General features: G+C 36.9%; 1 protein-coding gene across 1 annotated transcript; it reads right to left on the reverse strand.

The window, feature by feature from the left end:
• Positions 1–3,095: 3,095 nt before the first annotated feature.
• On the reverse strand, positions 3,096–20,126 carry LOC149796553 (uncharacterized). The gene is made up of 5 exons (XM_089960257.1): positions 20,064–20,126; positions 19,348–19,473; positions 18,166–18,287; positions 15,490–15,601; positions 3,096–3,762 (listed from the first exon to the last, which is right to left on the reverse strand). Exons 1-5 carry the CDS (start codon positions 20,068–20,070, stop codon positions 3,629–3,631), a joined length of 501 nt encoding a protein of 166 aa, XP_089816383.1. The 5' UTR covers positions 20,071–20,126; the 3' UTR covers positions 3,096–3,628.
• Positions 20,127–27,479: the final 7,353 nt, after the last annotated feature.

Below are 27,479 nucleotides of genomic sequence, written 5' to 3' on the forward strand. Positions count from 1 at the left end.
ATCGACCCGAGTATTCGGCAAAGATTCCTGTCTTAACCAAATAGACTCAGCCTGAAAATAAAATAACAAAAAACAAACCACATAAAATAACACCTGACAAATGAGGCAACTAGGAACAGAAATAGGAAGAGGAAAGAAATTAAAAGGGGAATTTGTTGTTTTACCCGATTTTTTCTTCGGAGAAACGGAGAGAAATACAAAATTTAAGTTTATTATAAAAAAATCTCATATAGTTACTTCTCTCTGATATATTCAATCTAACCCCTCCTTTACTCCATTCTCAAAACTATACCTAACAACCTAGCATGCACGTAACACCAGTAATACCTCTGAGAATCTAACACTGTAGCCAAAGAGGTGACAGTAATATCTATACCACGAGAAATTATAGGCCACCAAAATTAGAGCATATAAGACCTAGACTATCAGGGCCCGCTGCACAAAGTGGCAAACCAATGACCAATTTTAGGAAAGAAAGACCTCAAATTAGCTGCTGGGCCTGATGGTCATTGGTGTTTTAGACCACCTGAGCACATACATGCCTGGGGGAAGTGGCTCCAATTCCTTCCACTAGGAGCAATTAAATAGCCTACCCTGTAGGCATAAAGCAGAGGTACATGTTCGAAAGAGCGCAAACCTCTTTAATCCAGCATAGATATATAGATATTCCAGAACTCGAACTAATACATGTCTACGTTTAGTACATATTACGGTAAGAATTATGGTACAATACACAGCTGAGGGTTTGGCAACTGACACTTTAAATAAACTGTCTGCATTGCAACCGCTATCGCCTAGGCGATTTTATGGCCAAACTACCTTGGAACGAAACAATGCTTCACTCGTCATAACGATTTCATTGGAAAGACTTATTTTCTTATGACAGAGACAAAAGTTGTGACCTACGTTTTGAATATTAACCATTCTTTCTTTCTCTCTGTTCAATGTTAATTCTGTCTGTCCAGCTCTCAAAGCAGAAGTCTCCAGATTAAAGTACCACTCGGTCTACTGTCACCCAATGGAGTAACTCATGTCTGTGTGTGTGTGTGTGTGTGTGCGTGCGTGAATGCGTGTGTGTGCCGATTGTACATATATGTGTTAGCTTTCGCTAACACATAGGTAGCTTTTATCACAATTTAATATGAACAATTCATACAAAGACACAACAACCATTGACTTAAATCGTAAAATTTCATCGTGTGGTATATTATTTTGTTCTGATAGTTTCAAGAAGTCAATTTTGTATTTAATAGATTGTAAAAAAAAATAATCTTCATGAGGTCCCAAACGAATTCATTTCTTTGCTGTTCTTAGTTCTGTCATTCTATCAGCTGTACCACCCATTCCCCCCCTCCCTAAACCTCTCAGTCTCACTCTGTTGTCAATGCGCATGGCGTCGAATATGAGATAATTATATCATCTTCAGGATCGCTAGCACAAACTTCTACCAACACATTTTGAAAAGTATTGTGTGACACGGATAGCTATTGTCGCTTGGTGTATGCTTTCTTCTGTAAAAGTGTCATCGTTTCATCTTGATTACAAACTTTAATTTGACCAAGTTTTACGCAATAAATGAACTCTTTACATCTCAAATTGTAGGTGTAAGCCTTCGTTCTGAATTTTCTTGAAGTTCGTTTTTGTGTCTCAAATACGTCAAATATTTTAGGGACAAACGCATTTCTTTGGGCTGAAGATTATCTTCTTTTTGTGGTAGAAGTGGATAGCGTTGATTCAGGCTCACTTACGTCACTTAATCACTGCCATGTATTTGAGCTAACACATCAACTCTGTGTGTGTGTGTGTGTGTGTGTGTGTCCAAGAGAGAGAGAGATAGAGAGAGAGAAGGAGAGAGGAAGATAGAGACAATACGACACAATGTTGACAATAACATTCTATTATTTTCTCACTGCAAAAGTTTTATCTTAATTGGAAAAAAATTTCTTTAGATTAGGCCTCACACGGAGCAGATCCTGGTGTTTAGGGACAAGTGTTTTACAGTCATAGTGTTCACTCAACTCTCAGAGATTCAGGAAACGAAAGAGTCAACATAGATCGACCTGATGGCCGAAGATTTGCTAAGAGTCATACGAAAACATAATTAATGAGCGGAATTGTCAACAAAACTTACTTTCTGGTCATAAAAAAGTGTATAAGTGCTGATGAAGTTTACTATATCATCAAGGTAAATGGATATTTGTCTCCAAAATGTACGCGTCGTCCAAGAAAGAGAGATAAAATTCAAGATACTTGCTATTGTTGTCTTTAGAAAGGGCACAGGGCTTTGAGTACCTTAGAAAAGAGAGAATAAACAAGAGGAGAGAGAGGAGAAGGGATCAAAAGAAGAAACATTGTAACAATGATTCCTTTTGAGGCTATAAGTATATACTTTTTTTTCATAGGAATACCTACAAATTGTCGCTATGAATAGATACCAGTTTTTTCCAAGGAATTTCCTACACGATGTGACTATACATATATATGCTAACCTATTTTCATATAGCATTTTTGGAGGTGTAAGAGATAGTCTATTTTGTAAGATTGTATCTCATTCTTACATCTTAAACTAACACCGGGCGTTTGGACAATGTTTGCTTGTGTGTGTGTGTGCATGTATGCATGTATGTATGTATTCATGGAAGTATGCATGCATGTATGTATGTATGTATGTATGTATGTATGTATGTGAAAATATAGGTTTAAGTTGTGTTTGTCCCTATAAATCCTTGTCGCTCAAATTCATTTCACCCACCTACCTACCGTAACGCGTATTCAGGTCAGCTACTTGTAACACTGTTACTTAGCAACCTTCCGATTGAGGTCAGCCACTTATAACATTGTTGCCAATTCTTCCCCATTTTCCAGTACAGTGACGTCATTGATCTTAGAAATTATAGGCTATACATATGTATACTTGGGTTTTTCCATAAGATTTTACTAAAAGATGAGACTATAAATAAATACTGTTTTTATTTCATAGGATTTTACCAAAACATGAGACTATGAATGGCTAATAGCATTTTTCCAAAGGATTTACCGCAAGTTGTATCTATAAATAGAAAATGGGGTTTTCAAAAAAAGGAATTTCAAAACGTTGTAGCTATAAATAGATATTCTGTTTTTCCATACGATTTTTATACAATCTGTGGCTATAAATATATACTAGGTTTATCTATTTTAGTCTGAACCAAATTAATCTAATATTCCGGGATCTTTTTAGAGTCCATTAAATTCTGGGACAATTTCGAAATTTTAGGGTTACTTTTAGTTACATCCATAGACAGATAGACATATAGGTAGTTGAAAGTAAACCTTTCCATCTGAATATTTGTTGTTTACCGACCTGGGGATAACAAACACGTATCAACTTGTAAGACAATCGATGCGAAAACTATATGGCTTACAGTTTCTTGCAGAAAGTTTGCACATGATTAACATAGTCTGTTTCTCTGCAGTATCGTCCAGTGTGGTTCGATAATGGAAACAGCGATATATAGATATATAGAATGCAGATAAATAGCATTAAAAAACAGGATTAGTCTTATTAATAAAATACTTGGAATGTTTTTATTCCTTTTCTTGGAATTCTTCTTGCACTCAGTGAAAGATACATCTTGATCAACGGCACTTACAGATTTTCACAATTAAGATCAGATTCACTTTGAAGAATTTGAGTGATACTACGATCATTGGCGATGTCCTCGTAAGGCACCAATAACTGACACATACTGCTTGAAAGTATCCCACCAACGAATACATCTCCTAAAATAGAGAATGATGCAATACCAACAAAATATATATATATATATATATATATATATATATATATATATATATATATATATATATATATATATATATATATATATATATATATATATATATATATATATATATATATAATTTTAAATTCTTGCTATTTGGAGATTCGAACGCGAGTCCTCCATTCCTATACCATGTTGACCATGGACACATGGACACAATGATGCCTCAAGGTCGGTAGTATAGGCATTAGAAAGCATGCCGACCTACTAATAAATTCGCATGTAAATACACATTAATTATGGATTACATAGAAATTTGCGCGTGAAGGCAAGGCAATGGGCGACGTTTATCCGCAATCCCTGGTTCGAATCTTCATATAATATAGTATTATCAATTAATATCTATCTATCTATCTATGTATCTATCTATCTATCTATAGGAGGTCATACATTTAACTATTTTTAGTGATTTAAAAGTACGATTTCCAATGTCCCTTCTCTCTTGACGTCTGTACGGTGTGTTTGTCTTGATAAGTATACACTGTCTTCCTTCTTTTATAAGACTACAGATTATTCTACCTTATATTTAGGCTACTTTGTTACAAGGAAGATTTTTCTCGATTAATCCAGTGATTTTGTTTCGTATATGGATTTCAAAACGCGTGATTTTAGTAGAAGAGACTCTATTATTATTCAGCAAACTTTGCATACAAATGTTCTCATAACATCACAAGAAAGTACTTAGAATTGCTGCAGGCTTTGTGGTTTCATTATTATGACAACTTTCCTTCGTGGGAAGATTTTTTAATATTATATTGATATTTCATATAATTTTTACAAGTAATACATGTTTTATGACAAATCAGACTTAGTAATTTTGTTTTCGTAAATTCTCTTATTATAAAGAAAACCGTTTGACAGCATGATATACATGCACAAGAGCATGAGTGTAATATGTTTGTACCAATAACAAAAGTTTCACGTTTGTGAGCTTTGCAAATAGATTTTTTATAAATAAAACAATCCCTCAAGACATCGATGTTTTAGCCATTGGTATCGGAATACTGGGAAACGTTGATTAGTTTGAAAATGGTCAAATAGTCAGAAGACATTTCTGTAAATGTACAGTATAGAATAGCACATTCAGAATCCACATAATGAGAACGCATTTACAACTATTTTGTACAGATTCAAGAGAAATGCTTAGAAAATTTTGCGAGCGTCATAGTCTTTGATTCATAGGCATCTGAAAATATTCAAATGGTCAGTTATTCAACTGCGAAGATGTTTTAAGATTGCCATGCCAAGACTTGTTTTTTGCGTTCCACCAGTTTCTATGGAAGAAAGTCAATAATACTGTTCAAGACGTAATGGATTTTCAAGTACTGTTAAAAGAACCGCATACGCAGGGCGAGAAGATTCCTTTGTTTTTTTTTGTCACCATGTCGTGTTTTGTTAGCACTCACTTACCACGAGATTTGTTGTGGCAAGTTTATGAACAGTATATTCAAAGACACGACACCAAATGGGAGCTGAACTATTTAAAGTTAGCAGTGTAATTATAAGCCTTCATTCGGCATTTTCTGGAAGACACTTTCTGGGAAGCTGAAATGTGAGTAACCGAACGAACTTATATATATATATATATATATATATATATATATATATATATATATATATATATATATATATATATATATATATACATATATATATCAACTAAAGGATCAGACTGTAAAAATGAAAGAGTCACAATAGTCAAATATTTACAGTGAGCCATTCAAAATTTCCAACAAGACTTCTACCTACACATTTCGAGATAAAAATAGGTCTGGAAAAATTGATTGGGTTCTAGAGCGTCCAAATGGTCAAAGAAAAGAAACCTCTAAGACATGGGAAAAGAACAACACATGATAAAATACGTTATATCAATGTCAGGAGAAGAAAAACACTGGCCTTCAGAGTGTGACAAGAAAGAATAAAAACAAAAAGAAAGAAAATAAAGAAGCAGAAGCAGAAACATAAGAAGAACCCATTCCTTTAAAGAAATTCAACAAGGCCTGAAAATAAGAATAATTATAAAGAGGAGGAACCGATATAAATAAAAACAATCAAAAGCTAAAGACAACCAATTGGATGATATTGCTGTAAGTTTAATGCTATTTTTCAGTACATGATAGGCTATAGACTGCGGCCAATATATAGAGTTGAGGAAGAACCCAAAAAGTCCTGGAAAGAACCACGGACTCAAGTGAAGGTACTAGAACGTATCTAATTTTTCTATGATTCAGCAAAGAACTGTTGGCACATTAGTACGACGCTAACCACAGCATACGTCACCACCTTCCCTTTTCGATGGCATCGAGTTTCGAACTCGGTTTCATTAGGACTTTTTATTACTAGGACTTCTATTTTTCAAATTCTTGGATTAAGTTTGGATTTGATTCGTAAAACCGAAAGTTCTTTTTCTCATTTTTAACTTATTTTTCTAGGGAAATAAATTATTTGTTAAATTTTACAAAGCTTCAAGTATTCACTTTCTTCTTGTTACGTTTTGTAAGAGCCTAAACGTAACATAACATTTACTTGTTATTTTAACTTAATAAGAATATACGAAAAAACATGTCAGTGAATCTTTGTCTTGTTCTTTCTCTACTAATATGGATAAGATATTCCAACACTATTATAACAAACATTGTTCTGTTGGATAGATAGTGTTCGAAGTTAGACAGTAAATTTAGTGTCAGATAGTTGATGACTGGGTTGTGGTCACTCTACATTCTTCATTGGTTAGTAGATGTGTCACTACAAACAAGGTGAAAGTTTCGATTTGCATGCACATCTTTCTTTTTTTTTTTAAATTAAATTATGTTTCGAAATTGGTACACAAAGTTCGAATTTTAAATTTATCTTGACATCGTTCATTTATCGCGCAATTCCGAATAGCTCGTTTACTTTTTATTTTTGAGAATAGTGTACATCTGTAAATGTTCACATTTAAACCGGCATTGAAAATTTGTAATGATCATATTTAAAAACATTTACGGGGTGGGGGAATCGCCCTGTAATCACCATTAAACTGTGCATTAGATTATAAACTGTAGGATTAAATTTAGACTCGACCATGTTTTAAATTTTTGAGCTACTTTTTCCGTCTCCCTTAATATCCACATGAGTTTCGTTAATTTGGATAATACTAGATTTAGTCTTGGTCAAGTTACTTTTCATTTTCTTCAGGATTATTTTAGGTCGGTAAATGTTCGGCATTTAAGTGCTAGGTTAGGCCCTGGCTAAATCTGAAAAATAAGTCCCGATTTGTTTCAGTAACCATTCAAGTCCAGTAGATTTCGGGGTTTTATGGATAGTTTACATCTAGTCAATAATAATAAATATAATGCTAAGCTTTTTATCCTCAGACTCCTCTTCAGTTCGAACATTTTCCGCTGTTAGTACTGTTTTTGGTCTTGGCAAATTTAACTTAATGTTCCGGGATTTGTTTTTCAGTCTTCGATAGAGAACAGAGAATTTTCGTAATTTTAGTAATCCTTATAGTCTAAATCAATTTAATGCAATGTTCCCGGGCTTTCTAGTGTTCGTTAAGTTTATGGACAATTTCAAAATTATCGTATAATATTCAGTCACATCCATTTAAGACTTATATTGAGCTTGTTTTCTTGATTATAGCTTATTATAAGGTCGGTGCAATACATAGAATTTTACCAGCATTGCCAATATACTTTGAGGTATAGGAAGTGTTGTATATAACACTCGCCGATACATGCATATACCCTCTAAGTAGCAGGTAACGGTTTGTTGGATGGTATGCGTGCCATCTGAAGTCAGCCACTTATAATAATGTAAGAATGTAGCCAAGCATTGATGAGGGGATAAATGGCCTTTTTGGGTAGTTTTTAAATGTTGGTTTCTAGACTCGAGGCTTTAAAAATGTTGAGATCTTGTATTAAAAACTGCTATCCGAGCATTCTGGGACGGCACCATGAGGACTTCCTCTCCACCTCCACCCCACTTATAGCGGTGTCCACTGGTCATCAGGGTGTGTTAAAAAACAAATGACTTATCATCTATATGCTCTAACATAGATCTTATTTAGACCAATGCGATATCGTGTTTTTGAATCCTGCAAATTAATTGTAATGAATCCAAGTGGACTTTTCTGAGCATATGCAAAAAACTTTTTTCAGCTTATTTATGTCTACGTCGACTGGGTATCAAGTCTGATGAAAGTTTCTCAGCGTACGTGTATCAACACCGTTAAAGATAACCAAATGGTTACAACTGTCTCTGATCACTTTGAGGATCTGAGCTACTGATATGCAACGTAAATGACATCTGTGTCTTTATGCCTACCTCGTGAAAATATTCTGGCTGGATTCGGTTGTTTGTCAAACATTTCATCGTCATAAAAGACAAGATCATTGATGCTGCGATTAAGATCTTCGACTGACGGAGCATCATTGATACCATCGATCAATTCATCATCATCTTAACCGGGCGGTACGGAATCATTGTAACTTCATTCAATTCCTTGAGGACTTCATCACATCCCCGGTCGCCTCCGCTTGAAGGTACTAAATAAAGTTTGTCCCATTTGAGCCATCTTATTATCAGGTAAGGTAGCAACTTAGTTTTACCAGTCCTAGACTGATCAAAGATGATGACGCAAATAAAACTGGGTAATGTTGGATGACATTTGGTTTGTTCTCGCTCTTGTTTTCGCTGAAAAGTAAATCACGTTCATGTTGTAGGAATGTGTTATCAAATGTTATCTTGAGTCAATATTTTGTTCGATGCAAGATGGTCACCGACATCGTTGGATTAAGTGAAACAACCACAAGGGATCGTCAATGAGCACTTACGGGTACGTGCATTAAAATGTGGTATAAAAATATACATTTGAGAGCAGTCCTAGTGGACAAAGTCGTAGTGGTGTATCGCAGCGTCGCTCGGGAAATTACCAGGAACTCCATGGGCTAAAACTCCGGGTGAAAAACATCTTCCGGTATCCAATTATTGTAGTTCTGGAACCAGACTTGATAGCAGACTTAACGAGAAAGACCGAAAAACAAATGAAAAATATAAGGGTGTCACTGGCAAACTGGTTGAGAAGATCTGCGATGAGCGGTAAACTAGCGGTGGGGGTCTAGCCACCTGGGTGGGCTATTAATTGTCCACTAATTATATAATGGAATAGATTTATTATAGTCTAAGATGATAGTGGAAAGGCACAGAGGTGATTAGAAAACTCGCTTATGCAGCGGGTGACAAGCTTGATCTGGTCGCAGATTGATTGTCCCGATAAGCTATATGGCAAATTTGTCTACCACCACAAAACACGATTCAGCGTGGACGGTTTGATGATAGCATCTTCAGCAAACGTTCGTCAGGAAGACAAGGCACGCACACATACATACAAATGCACATTGACGGTCGTTGACATTGCGAGTAGATACAAGGAAGCGTAGCGGATGCGTTTGAACGATTTTATCACGTGAACCTTTACGATAGTTGATGTAGGTTGTCCTAACAAAGAATTTATGGTGCAGTAAGTTCGCTGATGCAGAAAAGTAATGTTGAAATCAGACGCTGATACGCAGCCATACATCCTGATCAGTCTTTGAGCAATTTAATCAAACTCTTGCTAAGTGATTGTTTGGACATCAGCACGCAGAGGAATTATGGATAGCGGACACTCGATCTCGTGCATGGGTTGCATGATGGCTGTACCAGGGTGCCCTAGACAACTTCAATGGGAACATGAACAACATCATTCAAAACAAGTTTTTGCTGGGTCGCCGAAGCTGGAATATCGACGATAATATTATGTTGACGAGTATCCGCTGCAAAGTAGAACTGGTAACTCAGGACATTTCTCAATATGGTGCCCTTAGTATTCAGATTGAAGTGAATCTCGAATTTTAATGCAAGTACGGTCATTTGTACGTCGAATGACCAAATCGCTTAAATACTCCTCGCATTCACCATTTCCAAGAACTCAATCAGAATAGCAAGCTACCATATCAACAGAAATTACCTCATATTGATTGTATTTTTTCTTCCAAAGGCCACCGTGTCCAAATGCAATACATGACGCTGTATATCCTGAATGCAGTCACATGGTGTTGTACGCATTTATTATTTTTTCCGGCAAAAGTGAGCAACCACAGATGAGATTGTAAAAAAATTATTCAGCAATTCATCGATGACATATGTGTCGTCTGTGTATTTTAATGCTACTCGTGTCATCTGCTTTTGAAGTGCTTCTAGGCGATAAAGTTTGCCAGATAGTAGCACAAATTGATCAACCCGCCATTGGATCCGGATTCGGGATCACTCTGAAACAGAAAGACTGGTACTGTTTCGTTTTCTATAATATTATAAATACACTCAAAAATATTACCGTTATAAAATCTGTTTCTTGTTTTGAGGAGGAATTTTTTTACGCTTGCAGTCCACGAATGAGCGTTGTGGTCGACTATCACTATCGGGCGCCTTTCTTTTCACAGTTGCCTGAAATTGTACAAACTTCGTCGGTTATTGTTTTTACTACTGTCGGATTCCTTTTCTCGAACAATTTTAGCCCATTCGTTTTTTGTCTATCAGTACGTGTCCTCTTCACGCGTTCATAAAGTGTTATGTGACCTTGAGCTATGCTGCTTAAGATACCAGTATGGATGTTAGCACCGCTCATCAGCTGTAGATGATCGACATTAGGTTCGTTTTACGTATAAAGCACGTAAACAACGACAGTTACAGTATATGCTCGCTCATAATACGACCTGTCAATACATAGCAGCATTCCCGGCTTAGAATTTTGTTCTACGACGGCGAGGTGCTCACGTTGACGTGATTCACGAACAGGGTCGAATTTATCCCGGATAATCCACATCGGGACATTACGATGGCTTCCGTAATCAATCCCAAAACCGCCAGCCCTCTGGTCATTCATCGACGCGTTGATGAAAGTAAGGTCATGGGGATCAATCCTAGAATTACAAAGTCGAGATGCTGACCAAACTTTCGCGGCACCATCGCGTCTGAATTCCTCCTTAGCCGCGAGGATATATTGCTGTAATTGTAAATGATATGGTAAGGCCCTCTTGGCAACCTTTAGTCACCCATGGGCCTCTGGGAGTATCTTTCTTGCCAGTTACTCTATCGAAATCGAACCCTGGAGCCTTCTGGGGCTCGAGCACAGCTAATCTCGCAGCCACCTTCTCAGCTTCTAAGGCCCGAATTTGATTTCACAACGTTTGACCGAGGAAGCAGAGCCTGAAAAATATTTTTCCCTTAAATAATTTGCGACACTCCACCTGCTTATAATTAACGCAAAATGCTTATTTAATTAAATATCATCCTTGATTATTATAAAATGATGTCGCGAGCAAATAATAATAGCCGATGGCTGACAATTGGGTCAACAACCCCATGTGGACAATATTCATATAACAAGTATTGCGGCTAACATTCATCAAGCGATCAGAGGAGGTGTCTAGGGCCAAAGCCTTGCATAAAATGCGATATTGGTGTTAGTAGTAATTCTAAGCTTTCCGTTTCATGCCGTGGCAGAAAATACAGAACGCTGAAGCGGTACCATGTTAAAATAAACGGTGGCGGAGCCACTAAAAGTGGCCAGCCTACTAGTAATAGCTGAATAAAAGATGCTAAAGATCATTTCAACAGAACAAAATGTAACGCGCAGAAACTAGTCGTATAAATTTGTTAACTAAAGAAAATATAATTATATAATGGATTATAGAATCATCAACGATAAACCAAATCATTTATATGATTGTACCTGCGTCGAATGTTATGAAGAGAACATGAATTCGCGATGGAATGTGTTTTGTGTGAATGTGCTGCTTTTAACAAATTAGAGCAGGAAATTGGATTCGCACTTGTGAGGATTTCTGAGGAATCCACTTTTGTACTGTTCAGGTACCGACACAGTGACTGCGCACGCCCAACGCAGAGTTATACTTCACCGCTAAAAATAGAAAGGAACGTAATGATGCATTTCAGTCTGCCTTAATAGGCTTTAGGGACTATGATATCAACAAAGACCAGTTTCATTGTATAAACGCCGTGACAGGTATAAACACAACTCAAGTATACCTAGTTAACATGAATCGTTTTTAGTAAAATCCTGGAAGAAGGGGGGCGGGCTGATCTAAGAGACTATGAGACCAGGGGATGGATCCCTCATTCTATTTTATAAGGCACATAAATTAGCTTGCGTGTCTAGTACCATACCACTGCTTTCAAACGTAATTAGTACCGTACCACTGTTTTCAAAATGTTTAGTAATATTAGCTTGCTTGTCTGTATATGCATGTACACTACCGGGAAAGGCTGATTTCCAGGCGGGGTATAACCACTCTACGAGGTGTCCATAACCACTTAGGGTGGGAGTGGAGAGTTGAATGGGTGGAGGCCGCTCGTTTTCTTATCAGCAGTGCTTAACTTTATATATCAGTTCCTAAAATGTGTTTTGTCAAAAAAGCCTCCGTAGTCTAGTGGTTAATGCTGGCGACCACTGTCGCCAAGAGGAACTTCGCTAGAATCAGACTACAGACCAAAACAATTTTTTTCTGTATAATGAAGAGACAGCTGTGCTTGGCTGAGATGATTTTTAATATCGCGCCGACAGTCAAATTCGTAATTGCAATGATAGATGTTAATTGTTTAACCTAGACACGCATAATTCCTAAAATGGTCAAGTTTGCTTGGACCGTCCTCTGGACCTTGCTAGAATGTCGTTTAGCACCTATTGGTTCACTGGGGGTGGGGTGGTCAAGCGTGCTCACGCACAAATTAACATTGTTCAGTACAGATCTCTTTGACCGTTAAATAGTATAGTAGCAGTAAGTCTGTATACAGAATATATTTTTATTCTAAATAAATCCCAGGAAATACATCACCTGGGCACGGCCGTTCCCTTTTGGTGATTAATTAAAGAAATATATGTACCGTATGAACCAGGAAAATATTAATGCGATTATTTCTGCGATCGAGTAATAACAGCGAGGTGGTATTCCACTCATGGATTAACTTGATCCAGAAAAAAATCAATAACGATTTGGAATGATACAAGAGAGAGGGGAAGAGGGTATATACACACTAGCAGCATCATAGAATATCAATTTATCAAATTACTCCAACGAGGGATGGAAAAGTCCCTTGCACTGGTCGTTAGCGAAAGCGTTATTGTTGAATTTGTTCCACGGGCGCGCGCAATGGAGAAAATGAGACCAGCGCTGTCTCGAGAATATAAAATGCAAAAGATTGAAGGTGTACGTGCGAGACAGCTAAGGAAACTTGTAGTGGAATTTAAACATTCCAAATCCTTTGGATTCCGATTCTGATTGCAAGTAACCTGAGCATGTGGTTATTCGGAAAGTTAAATACCTAGAATGTCGGGCTAGAGCAAACACTCTCCTTCCACGTCCAAAGTTTACCGAAACAAATTCTAGACTGCTTAGGCCGCCCACTATAAACAAATAATATAAAGTATATTTTTTTGTTTATTCGCAGTGCTCTTTCTGTTTTGTTTTTTTTATTGGTCGGTCTCACGAGACTCTGTGTCACACATACAAACCTAAAGTTAGTTCGTCGCCGTCGGTCTCCAATAAATATCCATTTTGACCGGTCAGATGAAATCGTATTCGTGACAACGACGGACTATGACATCGCAAATAAACAGGATTAGTAGGCACTGACACAAACGAATGGCCAAGGGTGACCTCTGGAGAAAAGCTATAAAGAACATATCCTTGGGATGCTTGCATCCTCGGCCATGACACCCCTGCCTGATAATACCATCTACGGCATCACATACAAGATTAACAGAAATCATCGTTGTAATATTAACTATACTTGGCGATATAAGACGACCGCCACGATCTGAATCGTTGTAGAGATTGATAATATTTTTTGGGGATTTCATTTTGCTCCATGCCGCATTGCACTTCGGCATATATTCATCAGTTGTGTTGTTGAGTTCACGTTGCATTTTATCAATATCGAGTCCCGGTAGTTACAAAGTAGGAATTTGGGCTTCGGTGATCTTATGATGCTCAATAAATAACTTCTTTTGCTCCACCTCACTAGCGATTCATGTGTTAACCCTTGTCATTAAAAATTTAGCATTGGATTTCACAGCGTTCAGATGTTGTACCGTCGCAACGATATTTTGTGTAAGATCATCATTCGGATATTCAAGCGCCACATATGCACCGTCTTTACCGCTAATTCTATCGTCGCTGACTGAGACATTTTCAGAGATTGCCGAATAGAGCATCCCTTATCCTCTGGAAATTTTGCAAATAAAAGTCTGTTCGATAAATAATGAGATCGTTGTAGTTGTGGTTCTATGGATCCATCATAAGTCGGCTTTACCAGAGGCCTTTTTAACATAGTTCTGATCAGCAACCGATATATGTCAACGCCGTAATCAGGCGTTAATATTTGAATGGCTCATGTACCGTGATAGCGATCTCTGAATTTTCCCGTTTTTGATTTAATTCTGCGTTGAAGTTCGTCATTTATTTACTCGATTTGATAAGATCCTTTTGAAATGCAGACGACGTTCCAGTCTGGTACTTGTGTTCCGGTACTGTTATCTTTAGTTTTACTCGCGAATGCCAATGAACTGTTAACAGATAATACACAAAATGATTTTCCTCTGATGTTCGGCCAGCTACAAAAACTCCATAATTGTACCAGTGCGATCTCAAGTGACCGACCACTGGGCGTGCTTATCGGTAGAGGATGTCGAATTCCGGCTACACCGGCGACGCTGATATCGTTGTGGTCGTCGCCGGCGTTGTGTTAGCGATAATCTGTTCCAAATGTTTATTTATTCTGCAGACATTATTACATTATATGGAATCTAAATGGGGCGTTGGCGACGTTGTCGCCAGTAACCGATGGTCGCTCGAGAACGTCGATGATGCCCTAGCGAGCGACAACGTCGCCAATGATTTGTCAGTGGAATGATAACTGTTACTGGCTGAATAAATTTATCATCAGAAATTTCGCCGTCGTTCAGCCACGATGATATAAGAGATGATTATATGCGGAATGTGCATTTGTTGCCGTCGTCAACGCTTCTTTGTGTTCAAAAATCTTCTTTCACATAGACGTCAATAGATTTTTCCCGATAATTATAAGAATACCAGCAACGAGAATAGAAATGCTGTTTCCAACTGCGAATACTATCACGTAAGTCGCCGACAACGTACCCTTCAACATTGTTGCTCGAGCGACTACAGCGGACATCACATATACAGCCTTGTCGATGACAATGATGCGTCTGCTATATACATACATACATACATGCATACATACATACATACATACATACATACATACATACATGCATGCATGCATGCATGCATGCATACATACATACATACATACATACATACATACATACATATATACATAAGCCCGCACGCACGCCCGCACGCACACACACACACACACATACATACATACATACATACGCCCGCACGCCCGCACACACGCACACACACACACACACAGAGATACATCCATCCATCCATCCATATATATATATATATATATATATATATATATATATATATATATATATAGAGAGAGAGAGAGAGAGAGAGAGAGAGAGAGAGAGAGAGAGAGAGTGAGTGTTAAGGCAGCTCTTAAGTTTCCAAGTTTTAAATCTTACCACCAACAACATAGTCCTTATCTTGTGTGAAATGATGACCACAATTTTCTTCCTTCACTGGAAACACCATTGTTATTTGATCGTCAAGCTCTAGAAGTGGAATCGACCCGTTCTGAAAAAAACAGGTGAATTACTGTTTCATACAATTATATGATTTCGCTTTCCAGTAAATCTAAGAAAATCTAATGCTGTGACTTTCAATCCTATAATATATCTTCAGGTAATAACTTTTTCTCTTCGCGGACATTGAAGAGAGACGAGGATAAGAATTATTCATTTGTGATAAGCATTTATCGCTTCTCGACAAGATCGAAAGAATGTTATTTTATAATATCACTGAACATGCAGTTCATGGTTTTCTTCTTTTTCGCTAATAATATATCAAGAAAGATTAGTGTGATTCGTAAGAGTATCCATCAAATAAACATGATATAGATATATCACTATAACCAATTATCAATGTGTTGTATTGGTATTCGGTTCCTGCAGATCGTTTAGCAACTTGTATAGTTAGTACCCACAAATGCAGAGGTTCCCAAAAACATTTGGCCTCTACCCTAAAAAAAAGATTTGTTCTGAACCTCATGACCCCTTTTCGACATTTTATTAAGATTTGCCACCCTCAAGAAAAATCCTGGCGACCTTCCATGACCCTCCAGAACGTCCTTCCTATCTGATTTTGGTCGAGACCTGGTGGTTGGGAACCACTGTACTAATCCAATGTGGGTTTAAATGACATGTGGAGACAATTTATACTTGTAGAATCTGCTAGAAATAAAAATACCTTTTATGTAATTACAGGTCATTTTAACAAGATTGAATCCGAATGGGTATGGGCCAAAATGAAAACATCTAACACCAAGTACGGGAATGAGGTGTTTATGATAATAAAGAATGAGGGTCTCAATAAACCCCCACCTCAACAACAAACGCAACAATCAAATGGAAAATTAGGATTAAAAAGAAACAAACAGAACACTGAATATGTTCAAAACGGGTGATAAAATTCATCGCTTTCTACAAAGTGTTAGTGTTCTGTCAAGAATGAATTAAACAGGATTGTTATACTAAGCCATGCCATCAGCAATATTTTAACACCAAAGCAAGAGCTAAACAGCACCATACTTATATCCAAAACTTGACCGGGTGATATAACCAATGATATTAACTTTGTCATATAAACCTCGCGTGCTCTAGCATTATACTATTTTGCGTATATTCTTCTGATAATGTACCGAAGGTCTAACGTTCGAAAATAAAAGCTGAAAAATGGTTAATTCAAAAGACACCAGCAACGCATGAAAACAATTGGAAATATAATTTAGTAATGCTATAAAGCTAACTCGTGCTTGCCCCTATGGTTGTAGAAAACTATCTGTAAAGTAAACATTCGTTGTGCCAACATATAAAATGTACATTCTATTAATACTATAAAAACAATTCCAAGACCTCACAGTTGTGGTCTGACATTGCGGGCCCCCATTAACTAACCCCAACGTTAAAGAACCTGTGCACATCATTAAATTTGTCTATTTCTCTGCTATCTACAACGGGATGTAACTACTTCTCCTCAACATATTTGTTTAGTCAGGGTAAAAATAAAACTACACCGGATAACGCTGTATGCGTCTACAAAATCTACAAAATATAATTGTTCTGATGTAACACTGAATTATTTTCATGCACTATCCCTTGTCTCAGAAATATTAACTACTGTGCAATATTCTATTTAGCAAGGAGTATCCGAATTTTTTGGGACATTTTACATCATACAAACAATGGACGCTGTTTCCCCATACTCAGTGAATCACATCTTGACAATATACTTTAAAGATTTGTTATTTTCTTTTGTGCTCTTTTCGTGGCTATATCTGAAATTTCTTTTTGATCAATTTATAGAATGAAAACCAATTTATATATTATTTAACCATCCTATCTCGACGCGTGAGTGAACCGTGTTATTTATTAAGAGCATGTACTTTATTATATCCTTCCTGCATAAATAAAGAGAAGGCATGACTTGAACGATATTGTCCGTTGGATCAGCTAAAGGATGTTCAAATTCAGATTTTAATGCCGCAGATTAAATAGAACATAAATATACTACTGTGAAGTCTTCAATTTGAAAAAATGTTTGAAATAAAATAGAACAGGTCCAAAAAGTAAATCACACTATTTTAACAGAAACAAAACAGGTAATGCCATAACTGACAAAGGCCATTAAACTCACGATCACAGTGAACAAATGTGACCGTTATATAATATGTCATTTGTAAATAAAAATTAAACCATTTTAAGCGATAACACGGAATGGAGATATAAAACCACTAAAATATAGACAAAGTTCACCAAATTTGGCAGAAAGCTGCGTAGTCTGTATATTATAACCCCGTGATTGTTAACAAAAACAGATACAAATTTTTCTAACATGGAAGCTATGGCATGATTAAAAAACACCTGCATAACAGTTCCCTCTTATTCCTCCTATAAATGTTTTCATTTAGCTCTTCGTCACGGCAAGATGAATTATAGGAATGTTAAAATAATGAATAATATTTTGATTAATAATTCTCCGCGTTTAACTAGATAAATTAATGTAAAGGACTGCATATGCAAAATAAAGCTAAGTGGAAGCATTGATTGAAATGTATAGCATAAGTAAATTTCCTTACTCACTTTGAATAATATATTCAGTTGCATCTGATATCTTCCTTGGACTGCGGAAGTTGCTACTGAAACATAACGTCCTTGTTCGTCATATAATTCACCACTGGAACTGAGCAAACGTGCCAGGACAACTGCAGCACAGGAAGATATTTTTTAGCATTGTGAGGAAATAAGTTTCTATAAATTTGCCGTTAACAATTCCAAATTTTCTTATGTATGTATGTATGTATGTATGCACGCATGCATGTATACATGAATGTTTCTTTCCCATGATATCGGCATTGTAACAGGATGTTTGTATTTGGCAATGTTTCCAGATTCTTTTGACACTAAGACATTACCATTCAACCCCCTTTACATAATCAGTCGAAACGATCTGGATTGTCGGTGCTGAGTCTAGAGGAAGAAAACTGATTTTCCATATTAGGATCAAATGTTATATACCCGTCATATTAATGCCCGGTCCATTTTTTAGATCTATGAGAGCTTCAAACATGAATGTAATAACATGTTATGGTAAACACACACACACACACACATGTGGAGAGAGAGAGACAGAGAGAGATAATTGCCACGTGTAGCAAGCTATATCATGCGTACGTATCCTTTTCAAAAACAGATTTGCATCATTTAGCTCAAGCCATCAGTAATACGATTGAAGAATATATTCTCTCTGCTATATTTTTCTTTCTGCCAATGATTTATACTTCGGACGAAGCACTTGATAATTGTTTTATTTATTTCAGAGTAAGACATGTAGTTTGATGTCCCACCTAGTCACATTATCCTGACCCAAGCCAGCCAGTCCTAATACTAACCTCTTAATGCTGAGAGCCTAGCAAGGCGGCCATTAGTAACATTTTGTATTATATGTCTTTAGCATGACTCGGCCTGAGTATCAACCCGCGACCATCCACATTCGAGGTGGAGATGTAGAAGGAATAGTTGTTATAGTTTTCGTGATATTTTGATTGGCTATGAACATGTAACAGAAGAATGTGTTGCAGTGGTGATGGTAGTAGCATTAGCAGTATGGGCAGTGTAACTCGTATCAAAAGTGATTCTTTAGTATGAACAGTACTACAAACACTACCACCACTATCATCATTATCAAATGTATTCTCATTCTTCCTGCTTTTGTTGATTTAATTTAAGTGTAAATCCTGCAAGTATACTTCTAAATTCACCAACCTGTTTTGTTACTAGCAGGACACATTACCGCCTCCCATGTCAGCATTGAACAGTTACAGGCAGCGGTCACGTGGATAGCTGTCAACAGTACCAACAGAGCTTCTAGCCTCACAATGAGACAGCAATCTTAATAAATGAAAGATTTTGTTCATGACTCTAAACATTCAGTAAGAAGTATGATGCTCTGAAATTGTGCAGACTTGTAATTATCTTAATGGAAAAAATATTTCAAGCCATTGTTATAAATAGATAATAAATAAAATTGGCTATAAAATCTAATATATATATATATATATATATATATATATATATATATATATATATATATATATATATGAGATATGCTTGCCTTTGCGTGTCATTTCAGTACAAATGGCACTTGATGAATTAATAATAGTCGTTAAAATTTTTAATAAAACGTTACGACTTAGTTCTGTAATTTTCTCCATCAAATTACGTGATCATTACTTGTAAGATACTGAATTTAATTAATTATAATTAAGAAACATTAAAATTAAAATACTGCGACTTAATTCTGTAATTTTCGCCTTCAAATTAATAATCGCTACTTATATGATTTTGAATTTAGAATCTTTTATCCTAAATTTTCAAAAAATTATGAATCCATAACGAAACGTTTCTTAATTAACATTATTTTATTAAATCTATTAAAGGATGAAAATTATGATTTGTTACAAGACAAATATTAGGCTTACCATCCATCAGGTTCCAATTATTTTGACTGTTTCTTGACACGATGTTAACAGCAACGATCTTGATTTGTGCTGAAGAACGATTCAGTTTCCTTGTATATAGTCCAAATAGAACGTGGTATAAAGGTCAAAGAAGTTGATCTATTTCAAGCTTTTTCCGTGTTTGCTTAAAAAGGTCACTGTATGGACCATACTTTGTTTACTACGTTCAAAGGTTTCAAACCCACCGCTTAGTGAAGCGAATAAGTCCCTTATAATGACCATCAGGTGCCAATAATTAAGAGTCTCGCATGAAACATAATTATGTTTATTTATATATACGCATATACCTATATATGTGTATGTACATGAATACAAGTGCGTATGGGCACGCGTGTATACATACATGTGTCTTGCTATATTTACTTTAACGTTGCTATCATTAGAATGCATTGCCATGTCCAGTGTTAAGGGTGTGTGTGTGATTTGGATTTATAACGTAGCTATAACAATTTTCGAGTCATATCGCTTCAATGCCACTAACTTCAATGCTGAGTGCCAAGCGATGCAGCTGCTAGTGTCATTTTTATTGTAGTCCTTGATATGACTCAGCCGGGGTTCCAACCCGCAGCCTCCCGCCTCCGAAGCGGATGCTCTAGTCACTTAGGCTCCATTGTTAAGGTGCTTACATTATATATCGAAGGAAAACATGTATTTAGTTGATCTGTATTGAATTGTTTAGCATATAGCTATAACACTATATCAAGTATTTGTTTAAACTTAAAATCACTACATCACTTCTCCAGCTGTATGCAAAAATTAGCCAGAAAAACTATAGAAAGACAGTTACACGAGTTTAAATGTTCAAATCTTACTAAAATATAAGTTTAAGTTATTTTGCCAAAAACAAAACAAAAATTATCTAAATCTCTAAAACTTGTAAGCATGATCTCATCTATTGTTTTCTTTATCTTTTCAAACTAATATTCTTTTCTCTCTTTCTTTTCACTCTGTCACCATTACGATGTCTTAAGTGGCTATAGCGTACGCCTATACAGGAGTTCGCGGGTTCGAACCCCCACGAATTATACAAAGGACTTATAAGAATGGAACTAGCAGCTTCATCGCTTGACGCTCAACATTACGAGGTTAGTGTTAGTAATGGTCGGCCTGGTGTCAGGAAGTATGACTGGATGGGACATTATGCCAGAAGCCTGCGGCATGATACCCCAGAACATAAATATTAAACTAATCCGTGGCACACATTATTAAAATAATCCAGTATAAATGGTGGTGAATTATTGTCAACAATATATAATACTAATTAATTAACATGGATGTTATGGTAAATAAATAATATTACAAACTAATAATGGTTTCGTTTTTTATTTTAATTGTACCAAATATATAGTCATAAGAAGGTACCCTTTAAAAAGTATTATGTTTGCGCAAAGAACAAATAACATATAATAAAACAAGTTATTTCGTTATCAAATTAAAGATAACAATTGTTTTCAACATATTGCATTGCCATATTTTAGGAGCTTTGGATCGGACCTCATCTTCTAAGAACTTAACAACAGCCTCCCCCAAACAGAGAAGTGGATACATGAAAAATGGCAAGTGCGTCGATCATAAACATTGTACATGAACACATAATGAACACTTCATCATACTAGTATAGGGAAAGAGCGGAAACAATGTAAGAAACATTAACATTAAATAAGTGTAAAACAACTGGTGTCAAGTACAGAAATGGCGGGGAAGGATGTGGATAGGGGATGGGACTTAGGACGATAAAGGTAGGATTGGCAGGTGCTGGAGTGAGAACATGCCAATAGATAATTTGCCTTGGACGATTACTGAAAATTTAAGTACATTTAATAGTAATTGGCAGATTTCAAAGATGCAATAGTTTGGGTCATTTGATGTCTTGGCTGATCCAGACAATACGAATTTATAAGTAACTGTGATGAATAAGTGGTTTAAATAATGTATTAGTCTCATTCTTGGTACTGTATCTTTCTTGTAAGTAAAATATAATGGAGGTCAATCTCATCATCCTCTTTTAAACATTATACAAAGAACAAAAGTAATAAAACAGCTAAATATGTTACTAATGTTAATGATGTAACAACTGCGATTGATGTCGATGTTAACGCAATTACTGCATTGATTAATGTTAATGTTACTGATTTGAAAACAAAAATTGATGACAAGGGTAATGAGTTTGACCAACAGATTCAAACATTAGATGAAAGTTTTATTTTAAATCTGACACTGTTCGGACGAGACATCTTATCTTAAAAACAGACGCAGAGACTCAAGATTCCTCGGCTGATGTGACATAGCAACAGAAACGCTTTTACACTACAATTAAGGCAAAATTTCAATCCATCAGGAAAAAACATCAGAGTAAGTATAGTCAAGCTGAAGCAATTAGACTATGATTTGTGAGGAAGTGTCGATATGTGCTGTCATGTATGTGAGATATTCCTGAAAAATTGGACCTTTCATTCCTCTCTCAAACGACATGCCAGTAAATTATACAGCGCCGTTTATTTAGCAGTAATACGTCGACCCAAACAATAAAACTATCAGGGTAGACATCGTACATTGTAGGACAAATAACCAACCAAAAGACGAACAGTCGTCGCTGACTGTTTCATATGTGTGACACAAAGGTTTAGTATATATGTCGCTCAGATGTAATATATAACACACACACACACACACACACACACACACACACACACCTTAGGGCCACCTTAGCGTCAGTGGGAATTAGCATTAAAAATCACCCTGGGCTTGTTTAGCGTCAAAGGAAATTTAACATGGGGAAAACTGTCCCGCCACTCTGGCGTCAAGGGGAATTTAACATGGGAATAGATCGTGGGCCTGTATAGCGTCAATGGGAATTGAACATGGGAATAAATCGTAGCCTGTTTAGCGTCAAGGGAAATTGAACAGGGTGGGCCTGTTTAGCGTCAAGGGGAAATGGAACAGGGTCGGGACCCTATTTTAATACGGTCCCGACCTTATGGGTCTACGGAAATTGAACATGGGAATATATTTTGGGCCTGTCTAGCGACAATGGGAATTTAACATGGGGAATTTTAACATGGATGGGACTATAAAGGAACAATGGAAGTGTGCCTTCTAGGGACAATGATGGTAGAGGGCCAACCACAACAGAGACAGAGACAGACATACACTAGTACAAGCCTGAGATTTATATTTAAAGCATTACCAAGACCTGAAATTTTGCTGGGGTGTTCAAAAATTTGCATAATTGTAATGATGCTATAAATAGCTATAATCAAGGAAAAGCTCAACGACAAAATGGATGTGACTAAAAGTAACGCTAAAATGACGAAATTGTCCCAGAATTTAAAGGAGAATAAACATATCCCCGAAAATTAAGTTACAATGGTTTAGACTAAAATGGATAAACTTAGTAACTACTTACAATATCAACTTGTGTGACGATCGTGGATAAACACCCATGTATCTATTTATAGCTATAATCAGCTGAAATTCTTATGAAATCTCACTATCTATTTATACTACAACTTGTGGGATATTCCTTTAGAAAACCTCACTATCTTTTAATAGCCTCACCTTGAGTGACGTTCCTGTTTATGAACTTTAGTACATATGTATAGCTAGAAACTGTGGAAAACCCCAAGTCCATATTTATGGTCTCAAAATTTCCAGCGTCAGTGACGTCACTGTACTGAACACTAGGGGATAAATGTCAACAGTGTTGCAAGTGGCTGACCTGAATACGCGCTACTCTAGGTAGGTAGGTAGAGTGTATTTGATAGGCATAAAGTGAGTTTTATAGGGACAAACAGAGACCAATACACACACACACACACACACACACACACACAACGTACGCGCGCAGATATACTCACACACACACACACACACACACACACACACACACACACACACACACACACACACACACAGAGGGAAGAGGAAAAAGCAAACCCACAAATATGCTATCAACACAGAGGGAAGCGGAACAAAAAACCCAAAATATACTATCCACACGGAAGGGAGGGAAAACAAACCCAAATATACTATCCATACAAACGTACGCGAACGCATACAAACCCCAAATATACTATCCACACAACGTCGCTAACGCATACAAACCCAAAAAATACTATCCACACGGAAGGGAGGAAAAACAAACCCAAAATATACTATCCACACGGAAGGGAAGGAAAACAAAACCAAATATACTATCCATACAAACGTACCCGAACGCATACAATCCCCAACTATACTATCCACACAACGTCGTTAACGCGTACAAACCCCAAATATACTAGCCACACAACGTCGCTAACGCATAAAAACCCAAATATACTATCCAAACAACGTCTCTAACGCGTACAAACCCCAAATATACTATCCACACGGAAGGGAGGGAAAACAAACACAAAATATACTATCCACACGGAAGGGAAGGAAAACAAACCCAAACATACTATCCATGCAAACGTACGCGAACGCAAACAAATCCAAAATATATTATCCACACAACGTCCCTAACGCATACAAACCCAAAATACACTATCCACACGGAAGGGAGGGGAAAGAAAACAAAATCTACTATCCACACGGAAGGGAGGGAAAACAAACCCAAATATACTATCCATAAAAACGTACGCGAACGAATACAATCCACAAATATACTATCCACACAACGTCGCTAACGCATACAAACGAAAAATGTGCTATGCACACGGAAAAACGAACCTAAAATATACTATCCACACGGAAGGGAGGGAAAACAAAACCAAATATGCTATACATACAAACGTACCCGAACGAATACAATCCCCAAATATACTATCCACACAACGTCGCTAACGTGTACAAACCCCAAATATACTGTCCACACAACGTCGCTAACGCGTACAAACCCCAAATATACTATCCACACAACGTCGCTAACGCGGACAAACCCCAAATATACTATCCACACTCGGGAGGAAGAAGAAAGAAAACAAAACAACCAAATATACGATCTACACAACGTACGCGAACACACACAGACAACACACATACACACACAGAGGGAAGAGGAAAAAACAAACCCAAGTATAATATCCACACAGAAGGGAGATAATACAAACCCCAAATATACTATCTACACATGGAAGAGGAAGAATACAAATCCCATACCTACTATCCACACGGAGGTGAGATGTAAAAAATAAACCCCATATCTACAATCTACGCAGAGGGAAGAAGAAATGAATAACCCAATATACACTATCCTCAGAGAGGGAAGAGGAAAAAGCTATGATATACTAACCACACAGAGGGAAGAAGAGAACCATTATACACTATCCACACGGAGTGAAGAAATAACCCTTTATATATACTATCAACATAGAGTGAAGAAAATAACCCATTCTATTTCATCAACACAGAATGAAGAAGAAAAAGGTTTTTGAAAGCACCTAAGCCCTCACCTGCAATGACCAACTCTGCCAAACACCTACACCCCACTCCCACCCCCAACACTACAAAACCCATTTAACCCGTTATTTTATGGCATCAGTGTGTGATTTAGGAAACATCAGGACACAAAATGATGGATGAATAGACTGACTATTGTTTACCGACTTGCATGCCTACAGAGCGTGCGTGAAGGAAAACATCCTTTCATTTCAATTCTAACTAAAACATGTTCCAGAGGGATAGAGAGAGAGGTGAAAGAGCACAATTTCATAAAGTGTGAGTAAAAACAAAACACGCCATCCTTATTATAGAATGTCAAGTCTAAGAGACACTTACGTTCTCTTTCTGGTCTATTCTCTTTTAGAAGGTAGTATGAAATTTCACATCAGGGCCAACGCATCGGCTTCCATTGTCAATTTTTCCATTTCCATGTCTTCACTGGCGCAAGTTCTTCATCATCTTCAATTTCTTCTTCTTCTGAATCCCTCTTCTCTTTCTCGTCTTGTTTCTGTTTCTTCTATTTTCTCTTAGGGCACTCTGAATCCCAGTGTCCTTTCTCCGATATTAGGTATCTTGACTTTTGTCTCTCTTTCTTAGACGAAGCAGGTATTCTGGAGACAAATACCCATTTACCTTTGCAGATATAGCAAACGTCATCAGCACTTACACACTTTCGTATGACTCTCATCAAATCAACGACCAAAAGAGGAAGTTTTGTTGCCACTTTCGCCTGTGAATTATGCTTTCGTATGACTTTTAACAAATATTTGACCAGCAGGTCGATCTGTGCTGACTCTTCCATCTTCTTGATCGTTTGAGAGTCGAATGAATACTCTGACGCTAAGACACTCTCCCTATATACAGGGACCTGCTGCGTATGAAACCGAGCCAAATGTAATTTTGCAATAAGATGAAACGATTTCATTGAGAAAGTAAAAGGCAAAGACGTGCCGTGTCGCCTCACACAAGAGCTGAAGTGCTAGCTCAAATCCGTGTCAGCGATTTCGAAGACGACATAATTGAGCTTTAATCAATGCTCTCCAATTATGCCACAAAACCACGAGTCCTAATTCACACCAAAAGAAATTTCATTCGGTCCGTAAAAAATAGTATCACATCTGAGAAACGCAAAAACGAACTTCCAGAAAACTGAGAACGACGGCTTACACCTACAACGTAAATTTATGAGTTCAAGTAGTGCGTAAAACTTAGTCAAATTAAATTTTTATGGTCAAGACGAAACGATTTATTTTAGAAGAATAAAGCAGACACCAAGCGACGATGGCGATCTGTGTCACATAACACTTTTCAAAATGTATTATTAGAGGTTTGTTCTAGCGATCTACACGGTTAAATTAAATGTTGATGTATTTTGCAATAAGACGGACACAATTTCCATGGGATCGCCCATGGTACGATTGTTCGTGCATTAGTTTAATTTTTAAAATTTTTTCTTATATAAATCGCCTATAGGATAGACCCAGTAAAGCATGGCCATTCTCGTCACTGTGTGAATAGCTACTCAAGTTAATTCGAAGTGAACGCGGTAAGAAAATAAGTATAGCCAATGAAATGGCTTACAACGGGTGATGCATCGTTTTTTTCTAAGACTGTGTGGCAAAATAATCCCTACGCTCTTGCGTTGTTACCATTACAGTGGAATGTGAACTTACAAGCCCTCTTTGTGTATTATACCATTTCTTCTTACCACATCAAAAAACTGAGCGTCACAGTATTGGTTCGCGTTTTCAAGCTGACCATTTTTTTATATCTCACTTAAACATTTTAACATAAACACTCACACTCACATCGGTAGAGTCAGAACAGACGTGTTACAGTATTGAGGGGCATGTTGTCTTTTTTTTTCTTTTTTTCTTCAAACTAATAAAATTTGGTGTTTGTATGAAGTAAAGAACCGAAAGTACAGTGAACCTTAAGGATGATGACCCGGTC

Source organism: Sinohyriopsis cumingii, chromosome 6 (assembly GCF_028554795.1).
Source record: "Sinohyriopsis cumingii isolate HCF-2022 chromosome 6, ASM2855479v2, whole genome shotgun sequence".
NCBI classification, from domain to species: Eukaryota; Metazoa; Mollusca; class Bivalvia; order Unionida; family Unionidae; genus Sinohyriopsis; species Sinohyriopsis cumingii.